Below are 13,508 nucleotides of genomic sequence, written 5' to 3' on the forward strand. Positions count from 1 at the left end.
TTAGCAATTTTCTAACTTTTCCAAGTCTCAGTTATATCATCTGTAATATAGGAACAGTAATTCTGTATGAAGTAAAGAAAGTCATTTCCACCTGGTGGAAAAGGAAAAAAAGAAAACAAACATATTCTTGTTTCCAGACATCATGCTTAGGAGATACCCCTCACTCTGACCCTCACCTTGGAGGTTCAGCACTGAGTCTGAACTCAGAGATACGGTGAGCCTGAGGGATGAGGTACAGTTCAGTGATGTGAAGAGGGCTCAGGACTGAGGGGCAACATCTGCTATAGACTTTAGGTTTTTTCAACTGTAAATAGCATGCTTTTTTAAAAAAAGAATGATAAAATTTAGATTTTATCAGTTGCTAGATTCCCAGTGGCCTTGTGAAAATACCATGGATCCAGCTAGATTACCTGATACTGTTTTGAGGATCAAATGAGATAATCCACAAGAGAGTACTTTCTATGATCTATGTTGTAAGCTAGGAGTTTGGTGACAATGATGTTTTCTGTCCACGTTTTCTGCTCTTCCCTGCAATCAACAGATCACTAAGAATGGATTGTAATGAACCTTAGAGTCATCTTTTCTAATCCTTCTCAAATGAGGTCCTGAGAGTACATGTACTAGACACAAGCAGAAGCAGGTGGCACTGGCATGCTAAAGAAAATTCCCCAGTACTGTGTGTGGGACTTATGTCCCCTTCTCTCTCACTGTACTATGAGCAGACATCAGATCACCTTAGGCCATACTGATTTTCTATAAAAACAATTACTTCCATTCTTAATGATCTCATCCAAATTTGTCAATGAACTTTAATATATCATACTTTACAACCAGCAATCCTGATCCTTGTACTTGAACATTCATAAAACCCAAAAGTAGAAGCAACCCAAATGTCCATTTCCTGGTGAATGGATAAATACACTGTGGTGGTATATGCATGCAAAAGAATTCTACTTGGTAATATAAAAAAAAAAGAACCACTGATACACTCAACAACATAAATAAATCTTAGCATTATGGTAAGTGAAAGAAGCCAGACAGATATGATTGCATTTATATTGAATTCTAGAAAACATAAATCTATATAGATAGAAATCAGGGCTGTGTTTGCCAGAAGCTAGGATAAAGGGATGGGACTGACCACAAAGGCACAAGAGAAAAGTTTTTGGGAGATTGTGGTGATGGTTATATGACTGCATATATTTGTCAAAACTCATTGAATTATACACTTTTAAAAGTAAATTATATTGTTTATAAATTACGCCACAATAAAGCTGGTTTTAAAGAAAAGCCAATGGCCAAAAAGATTCTCTTAATTTTTAGTTGTATAACTAGCTAATTTAAATTACCAACAAATATGGTAACTAAAGTTTGAAAGGTGTAATATATGTGAAATGTTCAGGGTTAGAGATCTTGGACAACTTTATCTTTCCTTTTTGGCCACTATCATGCTGGTATTATGTTACTAGTAGGATAAATAATAAAAGTAAGATTGAGAGATCAAACAATTACTTTGTCTTTTCCAGATTTTAAACTAATTATACAAGGTTATTCCCATGTCTGGATCAGTAACTCTGCCTCTCTAATTTATGAAATCTTCATTTTTCATTTTACTGACAAATCACTACAAAAACCCCCAGAGTCACCCATATTGGGCTGAAATTTTATCTTACATGTTCTACTCCCACTAGAAACCTCTTCTCATTTAATTATTTACTAATTAAATTCCATATTCCTTCCCCCCTTCCAAAGGATCGCAAGCAAATTTATAAATAAGTCAAACAACTGTAATAACAGGAGGGAAAGTTAAAGCACAAGTAAACAGAGGGTGGAGAGCCTAAAGAACGACTAGAAGTGGCTGCAAATTATGCTCTAATCTTCTAAGTGGCCCCAAAGATGGGTAAACGTATTGATACAGAACTTAAATGTCTCTAAGGTAAAGAAAAAATTAAATATTAAGGAGATACAACATTTGTAATACCAAGGCCAATATGAAAATTTTCCCATGGATCCTCCAAAAGAGAAAATTGTGTGGCGCAGCAAATATCTTTAACAGCACATAGGAAAAAGCATAACAGTGAGTTTTCTGTGGCAACCTTAAAGCCACAGAAAAAGCCAAGAACATAATGCCAATCTAGGGAGGGGGAAGGTGGCAGGGGAGAGTTACTTTTCACTGTACACATATCCTTTTTCAGCTTTTGAGTAGTGCACAACCTACACACAGTACCAAAGAGTGGTTAGGGTACAGACTATGGAGGCAGGCTGCTTGGTTCAATTCACTGCTCCACAAATTACTAGCTGTATAATGTTGAGTAAGTTCTGTGCCTCACTTTGAAAGTGGGGATTAGATACTATCTACCTATGAGATTATTGGAAAGTTTCAATGTTTTAATATGTATAAAAAGCTTGGCATCAGGTAAGCGTTAGCTATTGCTAATGACAATGCCAAAGTGCAGTTTTGTAAAGATTGTTCTGTGATGGGGCAAAACAATGCTGTTCCATGTACAAAGCTCAGTGGTAATTAGACTTTAGTGAAGAATATAAATTTAGAGTATTTAGCAGATATGAAAATGAGTTGCCATGTCTGTGGTGTCTATGCAGCTAATTTGTTTAAGTTGTATGAGTTTTAAAAGGCAACGTACTGTTGAAAGAAATTAAAGATCTTAGTAGATAATGAGGCTTCTAGTCAAGATAGTGGAGTAGGTAAATGCTGTGCTTGCCTCCTCTCATGACCATATGAAAATTACGACTAAACTTCATTGAGAATTACCTAAAGTTCAGCTGAACAAAAGTCCTATAGCTAAGGCTATACATAAGAAGTCGCACTCAGACCAATAGGAAGGGCCAAACTGGTAGGAGGGCTACTCCCACACCTACATGTGGTGGCTGAGAATCAGGGAATATCTTGGCTGTGGAGGTCCCCCTGGTGAAGCAAGGGGTCCCAGCCCCACACTGGGCTCCCCAGCCCAGGATTCAAGTGCTAGGAATAGAAGTCCCACAACCTCTGGCTGTGAAAAACAGGAGATTGTCGCTGAGTGAGACAGGGGGCTGTGGGAGTCCCAGAGGTTCCTCTTAAAGGGCCCGCAGGAACTTATTCACTTGCTCTGAGCTCCAGTGCTGGGGCAGCTACTTATAAAGCACAAGGGACATACAGGGAGAAACTGAATTGTCTGGCTTCAGGGTAAGGGCTGAAGGAGCAGCTTTCTCTCGAACAGAAGTGCTGGCAGAACCATTGTTCCTTTGTTGAGTCCTCTCTGCTCCCAGCATGTAGATGCAGTTGGCCATCATGTCTGAGTTTCCATCAACCTGGCTAACACTGCTTGCCCTGCCCTGGTGATTCCCTGAGAGCCCCACCCCACCCATATGATTTCACTTATATGTGGAATCTATAAAACAAATGAAAGGAACAAACAAAATAGAAACAAACTCATAGGTACAGAGAATATTTTCATGGTTGCCAGATGGGAAGGGGTGTAGGGATGGGTGAAAAATGTGAAAGGATTAAGAAGTACAAATTGGTAGTTACAAAACAGTCACAGAAATGTAAAGTATAGCATAGGAAATATAGTTAATAATGTTGTGATATCTGTGTATGGTATCAGATAGGTACTAGATTTATTGGGATTATCATTTTGTAATTTATAATAATGTCTAATCACTATGTTGTATACCTGAAACTAATATACATTGTATGTCAACTGTAATTGAAAAATAAAAAATTATTTTAAAAAATAAATAAATAATAAAGTATCCATAACTTGAAAGAGGGGAATAATGTCTTTTAAAAAAAATCTAAGTAACTAAAAAGACATTCCATGTTCATGGATCAGAAAGCTTAAGTTGTCAATATTCTCCAAATTGATCTACAAATTCAATGCAATCCCTACAAAAATTCTAGCTTCCTTTACAACAGAAATTAACAAACTGATACTAAAATTCATATGGAATTGTAAGGAATCCAGAATAGCCAAAATAATCTTGAAAAAAAGAACAAAACTGAAGAACTCACACTTCCCAATTCCAAACTTAAATACAAAGTCACAGAAATCAAGATAGTGTGGAACTAGCAGTATAATAGACATACATATCAATGGAATAGAACTGAGTTCAGAATTAGAATTGTCACACTTATATGTGACAATTGTCAACTAATTTTCAGTAAAGGTGCCAAGACAATTTAATGGGCAAACAGTAGTCTTTTCAACAAATGGTGCTGGGATAACTCAATATTCACATACAAAAGGAAAAAGCTGGAGCTCTACTTCACACCACACACAAAAATCAACTTAAAATAGATTATAGACCTAAATTTAAGAGCTTAAACTATAAAACTCTTAATAGAAAACATAGGGGTAAATCTTTAAGCTCTTAGAATAGGCAATTTCTTAGATATGACACCAAAAGCACAAGCAACAAAAGAAATATAAATTGGACAATGTAGAAATTTAAAACTTTTGTGCTATCAAAAAGTACTATTAAGAAAGTGAAACTCAACCCACAGGATGAAAGGCTATATTTGCAAATTTCATAGATAAGCATGTCATACAAATCTGATAAGGGACTTATTTCCAGAATACATAAAGAACTCTTAAAACTCAATAATAAAAAAAAAATTAAAATATGGGCAAAGGATTTGAATAGACATTCCTCTAAAAATGATATTCAAATGGCCAATAAACATATGAAAAGATGCTCAATATCACTGTTATTAGGAAAATACAAATCAAAACCACAAGAAGATACCACTCCAAAACTATTAAGATGGCTATATTAAAAAAGCAATAACAAGTAGTGGCTAAGCCGTAAAAAAATTCCTCATACTAGTGGGAATGCAAAATGATGCAGACACTTTGGAAAATAGTCTGACAGTTTTTGAAATGTTAAACGCAGAGTAATATTACAATCTATCAATTCCACTCTTAATATATAGCAGAAGAAAAGCATATATCCACGTAAAAATTTGGACTCAAATGTTCATTGCAGCATTATTCATCACAGCTAAAAAGTAGAAATTATCCAAATGTCCATTAACATGTTTATCCTGGAAATGGATAACCAAAATATGGTATATGCATATGAAATATTAATTGACAATAAAAAGGAATAAAAACTGATACGTGTCACAACATGAAAGAGCCATGAAAACATTATGTTTAATGAAAGAAGATAGTCACAAAAGACCACATATAGGCAAAACTCGATAGACAAATTTAGAGTTAGAAAGTAGATTAGTAGTTGCTAAGGGCTGAGGGAAAGAGGTAGAGAATGAAAAGTGATTGCTAATGGCTATAGGTTTATCAGTGATGAAAATGTTCTAAACTTACATTGTAATGATATTTGCACAGCTCTGTGAATGTACTAAAAACATTTAATTGTATACTTTAAGTGGATGATTTTTATGATACGTAAATTATATCTCAATAAAGATTTTGGTAAGGCAATGTAACTAGTCACCAGGCTCCTGCAATTTGTGGAATTTGGAATTCCAGCTCTTGACTGAAGAATGAGCTACTTTAGTCCTCCAAGGATAATATCTCTTGAAACTAAGCTTCCGATTAAAATTGGACAGGGTTGTGATCACTGGCAACAATTACAAGTACAGATCATGTGTGTTATCAATTGAGGGCAAAATTTTCAGTAGTTAATTAACTAGCTAGTTCCTACGTCAAGCCAGATGTGGTATATCTATTCACGGACTGTCCGTGAGAACTGTTTGTGTCTCAGGCTAGCAGGCTGCCTTCTGCTCTGGAATATATTTCCAGGTCAGCTGTTCCCACCATCAATTAGTGTGTGTGCTCAAGAGGATGCAAACTGATTTCAGCATCATCTTAAACAAAACATAATTAGGAAGGTAGGTATCCTGCCAAAAAATTATATAACACATTCCAAAGCCAATTAAAAATGAATTTAGGACCAATCATCCTGAATATACACATTTAGCATAAGTTTAAATGGTTAATAGTTATGTATCCTCATGTAGAGTACAGCTTGTCTTTTTTAACGTAAATCTTTCTTTTAGGATTCAGAAACTCTGCTAGTTCAAACTTTAGAGAAAAAAAAATTAACAAATTAAAGTCTCAAATGTTTGTCCCACCACAACGTCTATGTCTATCCACTACCTCCAAAGCCTTACAATCCAGAATGTTCAAACACAGAGCCTGGGCATCACCTGAGCGATCCACCCCAAACTATTAAGTCAGACTTGCATTTTAGCAAGACCCCCAGAGAATTTGTGTGCACATTAAAATTTCAGAGGCCTTGCTCTCATACCCAACTGAAATCAATGTAGAGCTGCCTCAGGAAAACTGGGCAGTGGGTCACTATTGGTAATGTAGATTAAGACAACATGTAAGAATAGGTTGTAGCAACCTCAAAAAGGTATAACCTTTCTGTTTCTGTAAATATGCATGAAACATGAGAAAGAAAGCTGTGTTAACCGCTTTTACTTACACACCCTGGGTGTGGAAAAAAGAGGACCTTGTGCCTAAGGGAAGCTTCTAATTATCCCCAGCTCTTCCTCCTAGCTTTGCCCTTTTGGCTCCCACACCACATCCTGCAGAAAGCCCAGCCTAGACACTTGGGCTTCAAGCAGCAGGTAGTTAAGGATCACTGACAGTAGGAGGATTCCTGGGTAAAGGATGGAAACCTTCTTCTTCCAGGTCCACTTATTGATATGGAAAGGAGCAATTCAGATCTGGAACTACCACTCTCTGTTTCCCCTCTCCCCAGGCAGGTACATTTCAAGTATAGTCTTTATATTCCTTAAAGAGTTCCAACTCTTCAAAGTCTACAGGGTTCGAATTAGTGGAAACTCATTTATTGCGCCACTGTCCCCAAGTTTCCTCTTCCTGCAAAGGAAGTTTGTAATGCCAAGTAACCAGGAGGTCTTCCCAAGTAAATTAGTGGTCTCCATGCTATGGTGGGGCTGGGGAGAAGGGGAAGGCTTCAAGAGAATCTCCTGGAGGGAGATATTTAAAATGCTGATTCTTGGGTCCTATCCTTAAGATTCTTATTCAGGAGGTCCGAGCTTAGAACCAGAAATTTGCATTTTAACAAGTGCCCCAAGTGATTCTGAAGTAAGAGGTCCAGGCCTACATTTGAAGAAACGATGATATAATTTGACATTAGCAACTCATCTTTGCAACAAATTACTTTTCTTAAACATCCATTTCACTTATTTTTTTAAACTGATGCTGTCAACTTTCCTTTTGGCTTCCATTCAGCATTTACCGAGCAACACTGTTTGCAGAGAATTATACTACTTACTGCTTTCCTGGTGTGTTTGGGCTGGGTGGAAGGGATAGGGAGAGGAGAAGGGTTTGATTACAATAGAGAGCTATTTCTCAACTTCCTAAAAAATGACAGATTCACCCTTTCATGATTTGTGAAACACATTAGCCTAAACAAGTACATTACTCAACCAGTTACCATTATTTACTAACCTTTTTCAGGCACCAGTGTACCAGAGTTGTCATGGCCTTGCCGGTGGGAAACTCAGTTGTTAACCAAACTGCACAGTTCAAATTCTTCTCCGTGTGTGTAATATGACCATAGACAAATACTTCAATTTTTCTGTGCCTGTTTCCATATCTGTAAAAATAAAGACATAACACCTACTTCACTGAGTTTGTGTGAAGATTAACTGAAACTTAAATATCTAATGGATGCAGAGGGCTCCAAGAATCTAAATACTATCCTGAAAATTTATTATTTTTCTGTCAAAACCACAAAAACATTGTGAGAATACTAAGAAATGCTTCCAGGGGCTGATTTAGATTCTAGGTGAAAAAAGTGGAATTAAACTTTATGCTTCATCGAAGCAGTTCAGGTGAATGATTATAACTAGAATGATGTGGGTTTTGTTTGCTCGTGTTTTTTTCTGTTGTTGTTGTTGTTGTCGTTGTTGTTGTTTTAAGGTTCCCTAACCCCTGGCTTCTCTGGGAGTTTATCCCGCTGATGCTCCCCATTGCCCAAAAGTCCGCATCCGAATCTCCGCCCCGGGGTGGAGAGCGGGGGTGCCCGAGGCGCGGTCCCAGGCAGGTGCCCGCGGGGCGGGGCGGGGCGGGCGGCGCGGGGAGCGGGACCCGGGACGGAACGGCGGAGGGGAAGCCCAGGTCCCGCGGGCGCTGAGCGGCGAGGATGCGGGCGGGCGCCGGGAGCGCGCGCGGCCACGTGACGGCCGCTATAAGAGCGCCGGGGGCCGACGCTCCGCTCCCGCCGCGCCTCCTCTCGGGCTGCGCTCCCTCCCGGCGCCCGGCTTCTCCCAGCCACCAACCTGCGGCTGCGGCGGCCGCCCGAGCCCCGGCAGCACCATGGCAGGTACGCGCCGCGCCGCCCGCCGCCCCCGGACCTCCGGCTCCTCGCCCCGCGCGGCCTCGCCGCCTCCCCCCTGCTCCCCGCCCCTCAGCCCCGGGCGAGTTCCCGGCAGGACGGGCACCGCCGCAAAGTTGCGGGCTGGTGGCCGCCGGGCGTGGCGCTTCCTGCGTCAGCGGCGGCCCCGCCGCGCGCCGACCGGGGCGGCCCCTGGAAGCCGGGGCGCAGCAGTGGGCGCCGCCAGGCGGAGCGGGGCCCCCGCCGACGCCCCCGCGCCTGCTTCCGTCTCCTCGCCCTTCCTCCCTCCCGCTCGCTCCGCGAAGGGCGGGCGGGCGGGCGGAGCGGCTGCGTGGGGCTGCGTGGGGGTGGGGAGCCGGCTCCCCGGGCGCTGGTCTCGAGCCCGGGGGCGCAGCGGCATCGAGGAGCCGCCCCCGACCCCGGGAAGCTGCGGAGGGGCGGCCGCGAGGCAGGGACGCCGGCGGCCCCGGCCCAGCTCCTCGGCCGCCCGCCCGGGCGCTGGCCGTCACGCCGAGCCTATTTTTAGGCCGCTGGGGCCGGGTTTCGGGAAGCCGGAGCCCGGCGAGCGCCTCCTGGGAGCGGGCCCCGCGCGGAGGGAGGGCGCCGGCCCACTTGTTGCAAGGTGTCGGGGCTGCAAGGCGAATCTGCCCCAGGACCGACCCGAGGTACCTGGTCCTTCTCGTCTTGTTGGGGCTGAAAGCCGGGGATACTACAACAAATGAGCTGCAAAAAGATTGCAGAATGTAAACCTGTCTCTGGGAAGGTTGAACCCTACCCAACTGTCTTTGGTTTCCCTGTTCATTTGTAATGTTTGCTAGGTCTGATGTTCTAACCCATGTTCCCAAGCACTTGTCCTGCCACCTGCTTCATCTGGGAAATCATCCATATCCTTGCTTCCTGAAATCCTTGAATCCTACTTACCTTATTGAACTTTCTTAACGATCTCCCAGAATCTGGACCAGTTTTGAGTTAAAACATCATTCGTTATTCTCCAAATTAGGTACCCTTGGAGCAGACTGACCAAAATATTGCCATCTTATGATGGGTTGAAGGAACAAGCACAGTGGTTGATGGGCATGTCAAGTGACAGGTGTCGCTGTTCCGAGCTTTCCTAGAGTGTGACTGGCTGGAAAGCTGGTGTCCCTCCAGGGGTGGGGAACACCACTCTTTCTACAACTTAATAGTGGGCCTGTCCTGGAAGAGAGTCCAATACTATCTGCGAAGATGGCCTTCAGGTCAAAGGCTGGGGGATGGGCTGGCCCACTTGACAACTTAAAAGAAGACTTCTCAACGGAATTTCCACCTCCTCTGGCCTCCACAATGGAAAATGGGCAAAGGGAGAATGAGGAAACCTAAGACAGAAAGACGGTGACTTTGTGACAAAATGTCCCAACTCCCTGCTTAGGCAACAGTGCCCCCAAGTGACCCCTGCTAGAGCTTGATCCTAAGTATCCTGTACATTTGGATGCCCGCCCAACTTACTAATGTTAAAATCCCCTCAGAGACGGAATGTGCCCCAGAATCACCCCAGGGAAGAACTGGAGAAATCCCAAAGACTGGGTTGGTGGTCTTGGGAGGGCGGGGCTTGTTTAGTAGGAAGAATAATCCATGTGTTTGCCTTTGGTCTCGGCAATTAAGTGATGATTTTTTGTGAGATTGTGTGCGAGAGAGACAGAGAAAGAGGAAAAGTGAAAAAGAATGTATGTTGGGGGACCTCAGGGTACAGGGGAGGGAGTACTGCTTTCATCTCCAGGGAAAAGGAGGCAGATATCTTAGACCTTGTGAGGCGACCCGGAAATCCATTTAACAGTGGCCACCGTTTAGAAAGAACCATTAGGAGGGAAGGCTTCTCTTATTTGAGCAGAGGCTCAAAGTGACTCTTGAGGGTGGGTGAGGTGGTCTTTGTTCCAGGTTCGGAAAACATTGTAGAAAGCCTGAAACTTGGCACCAGAATGAAGAATACGGCTTCCACTTTCAGACACTCTCTTTTGGGGTCGTTTGTTGGATTTGTGCCTGGCCGAAAACAAACAAAAAAAAACTGTCTATGGTACCTTGTAGGGGAAACAAATTGCACTTCTTGATCTCTTCATTACCATCTGTTAATTGGCTGAGGTTCACCCTCTGGGTTGTAAGCTAGTCTGAGAATTTAGCTTGTCTGGGCTCTTAAATTAGAGCAGGTTGACAGAGGAGCTGATTTTTGCCACACTACTAGTTTCAGCGGATCCTGGGTAGCTTTTTCTAGGTAGGATATTGTAATGAATCTTTTGTTTTTTCTTTGTATTAAGATCAGGCCTTTGTGACACTGACCACAAACGATGCCTACGCCAAAGGAGCCCTGGTCCTGGGCTCATCTCTGAAACAGCACAGGACCACCAGGAGGCTGGCTGTGCTCACCACCCCCCAGGTCTCAGACTCCATGAGGTGAGGACCTCACTGCACATCTGTGGTGGTACTCTGACACCCTTCTCCGTTTCTGGCATCAGTGGACATTGAAGCCATACCATTTTCAGGAGAAAGATGAGAGTTGCTGAGTGAAGGATTCCTGGGTCTGAAACCTCTTCCTAGCTTTTGGAAGATATTCCAACCAAGCTCCCTTCTGTGAAGAGGTGTTCTGTCCCATACTCTTACTAATCCTAACAAGGAACAGAACTCTCCCTTAAGCAAGTCCTCTCAGGATGATCTAAGTAAGGGATTCTGCCATGGCATTCCCTTTATGTAGTCACACTTCACATTCACTACTTCCCCAAAATTCAGTAGGGGCTACTTTGTTTCCTGTTTCAAACCAGGGAAACTAACTTTGAAAGACAGTAGCAGTTTTCTCCACTGCCAGTTAACATTTGTAACCTAAAGATCTTTATTTACAATTTAATAAATTAGTATATTTGCCAAAGGACTTTCAGAATTTCGGTTGTGCTAGGAGAGCACCCTGTGGGGCACAAGCTACTTGTTGACTGGGTTAGTTCACTTTGATTTGTTGGAATTAAATTTTGAAGTATCTAAATGAACTGCCTAGTTCCTAATACGAACTTTAAAAATATCTGGGCACACTAGCAGCTCTGTATTGTGTTTATTTTTACGTTATCCTACCCTCTTAGAAATTGAAAACGCCTTTTTTGTGACTTTTTTCAAAATATGTAAGCACATTCCAAGGACCTCAGAAGAGGAGGAGATAAATATATATACACACTAACAACCTTGTTCTTAAAGGATAATTTAGGAAAATGCCTAAAGACTGTCTCCTAATATGTATGTCCTAATTTGTAGTCTATTTAGTGAGGATGTGTATAAGAAGACAGATGTAATCTTAGTTTCCCTTCCTCCCCTCATCCGTTTATTGTAGTAGATGGTGCCACCGGCCATTTCTTTTCTAAAAGATCACATTTACTATGTGAAACCAGAACATATTTTTGTACAGCTCTGGAGACAGATAATACAATACCAGTTTTGTTCTGCATGTTTGATTTTATAACTTTTCAATGATGATCTTTCTTTATCATATGTTTTTACTTATGCTAAGTTTAGTGTCTCGCCTAAGTATACTCCCCTTAACCCACCTCAAGATTGCTTTCTAAAATAAATCTTTAGTTAATTTTGGCCATGGAGAAGCGCTGTACCACACAAACCAAAGTGAGTCTTTATGCCAGGAGTGCTAAGGACATAATAAATGCTGGTTATATTCTATTCTAAAAAATGGCAGCCTAACAACTGTGTCCTTTAACGTCCCTTGGGACACACAGGCAGTTCTTTATCGACTGTTTTAGCAAAAATGATTAGTTATAGGTTTCTTTGCAGACATTCTATGTACTTTACCCAGAATCATTTGTAAAAATATGGTTGTCAGCAAGAATCATTTCTAATAAGATACCATTGTTAAATGCATAGGCTTTTGCAAAGATGTACTCTTACCAAATGTTAGCTACATTTTTGCAAGCTATTTCCACAATTTTCTTGGTGTCCAGTGGTACAATAAAAAATAGAAAACTTCTTCTACAATAATGTTTTATTACAAGTGCTTCCTCTTCACTATAAGCAATTCTTATTATTTTAGTAAAGTTAACTACACACACAAATTAACTTAATTTGTCCGAAAGCAAATTAGGACATATTTAAGAGATTGTACTATAACAAAGTAACAGATTGCTCTTGTAATTGAGGGATGGGCTAATAAGATTGCAGTCTTATTTTATTTGTCTCTTGTTCTGAAATGCTAAGCATGATTTTTTTTAAAATTTTATTTTGACAGAAAAGTTTTAGAGGCAGTCTTTGATGAAGTCATCATAGTAGACGTCTTGGACAGTGGTGATTCTGCTCATCTAACCTTAATGAAGAGGCCTGAGTTGGGTGTCACGTTAACCAAACTCCACTGCTGGTCACTTACACAGTATTCAAAATGTGTGTTCATGGATGCAGATACTCTGGTGAGTGGGGCTTTGATGGCTAAAAAGATGTGTATAGTAACTGAGATCAGTTAGGCATTTGAGGAACACTGTCTAGACTTGACAATAAAATTTAAATAAAACCACTATCATAAAAAGTGTCAGGTGATGAAGGAGAGTAGGCCTAGGCCACCTTACAGCTGTCATCTGAATAGTTAAGACCAGTGACAGATTGCATCTTTTGTGTTAGATAACTTAGGGAGAACTTAAGAAGGGTAGGCTGCAGTAGAACATTTCTGTAATGCTTTCACTCCCCGCTCTTTGAATCAGGTCCTAGCAAATATTGATGACCTTTTTGAGAGAGAAGAATTGTCGGCAGCACCAGACCCAGGGTGGCCTGACTGCTTCAATTCTGGAGTCTTTGTTTATCAACCTTCAGTTGAAACATATAATCAGCTGTTGCACGTTGCTTCTGAGCAAGGAAGTTTTGATGGTATGTATCTTTTATCATTATATCCGATAAACTGTTAGTAACTTTTAGGGGCTGCTCTTCTTGGGGTATAGTTACAATGGTTCCTTGGGGTATAGTTACAATGTGCCTGGAAGACAGCATTACATGAGATGTAGCATTTTAAGTTGTGTGCTTTTGGAAATATTGTGTGGTTGTGTGCACATGGATTTTTTTCTATAGGTGCATAAGATTAACCTAAAGTAGGACAGACAGTTTTACAGACTTCCCTTTAATTGGCTCTCCTGTCTCTAAATGAGAGTATAGTAAGCTAACTATGATTATTCAAGAAT

The 13,508-nt window shown here is 41.5% G+C and overlaps 1 protein-coding gene and 1 long non-coding RNA gene across 3 annotated transcripts in view; one reads left to right on the top strand and one right to left on the bottom strand.

Annotated features, from left to right (window-relative positions):
* Nucleotides 1–8,035, bottom strand: part of LOC107513416 — a 46,387-nt gene extending 38,352 nt beyond the window's left edge. The window contains exon 1 of the long non-coding RNA XR_001597535.2: nt 7,443–8,035. This is a non-coding gene — a long non-coding RNA (uncharacterized LOC107513416). The remainder of the gene's footprint in view (nt 1–7,442) is intronic.
* Nucleotides 8,036–8,185: 150 nt separating this feature from the next.
* GYG1 (glycogenin 1) overlaps nt 8,186–13,508 on the top strand; it is a 32,449-nt gene continuing 27,126 nt past the window's right edge. For both annotated transcript variants that reach the window (XM_016150084.2, XM_016150085.2), the window contains exons 1-4: nt 8,186–8,319; nt 10,617–10,752; nt 12,575–12,749; nt 13,038–13,200. In XM_016150084.2, coding sequence (XP_016005570.2) covers nt 8,313–8,319; nt 10,617–10,752; nt 12,575–12,749; nt 13,038–13,200 — 481 coding nt within the window. In that variant the 5' untranslated portion in view covers nt 8,186–8,312. The remainder of the gene's footprint in view (nt 8,320–10,616; nt 10,753–12,574; nt 12,750–13,037; nt 13,201–13,508) is intronic.

This window comes from Rousettus aegyptiacus, unplaced genomic scaffold, assembly GCF_014176215.1.
Source record: "Rousettus aegyptiacus isolate mRouAeg1 unplaced genomic scaffold, mRouAeg1.p scaffold_m13_p_4, whole genome shotgun sequence".
Classification (NCBI taxonomy): Eukaryota; Metazoa; Chordata; class Mammalia; order Chiroptera; family Pteropodidae; genus Rousettus; species Rousettus aegyptiacus.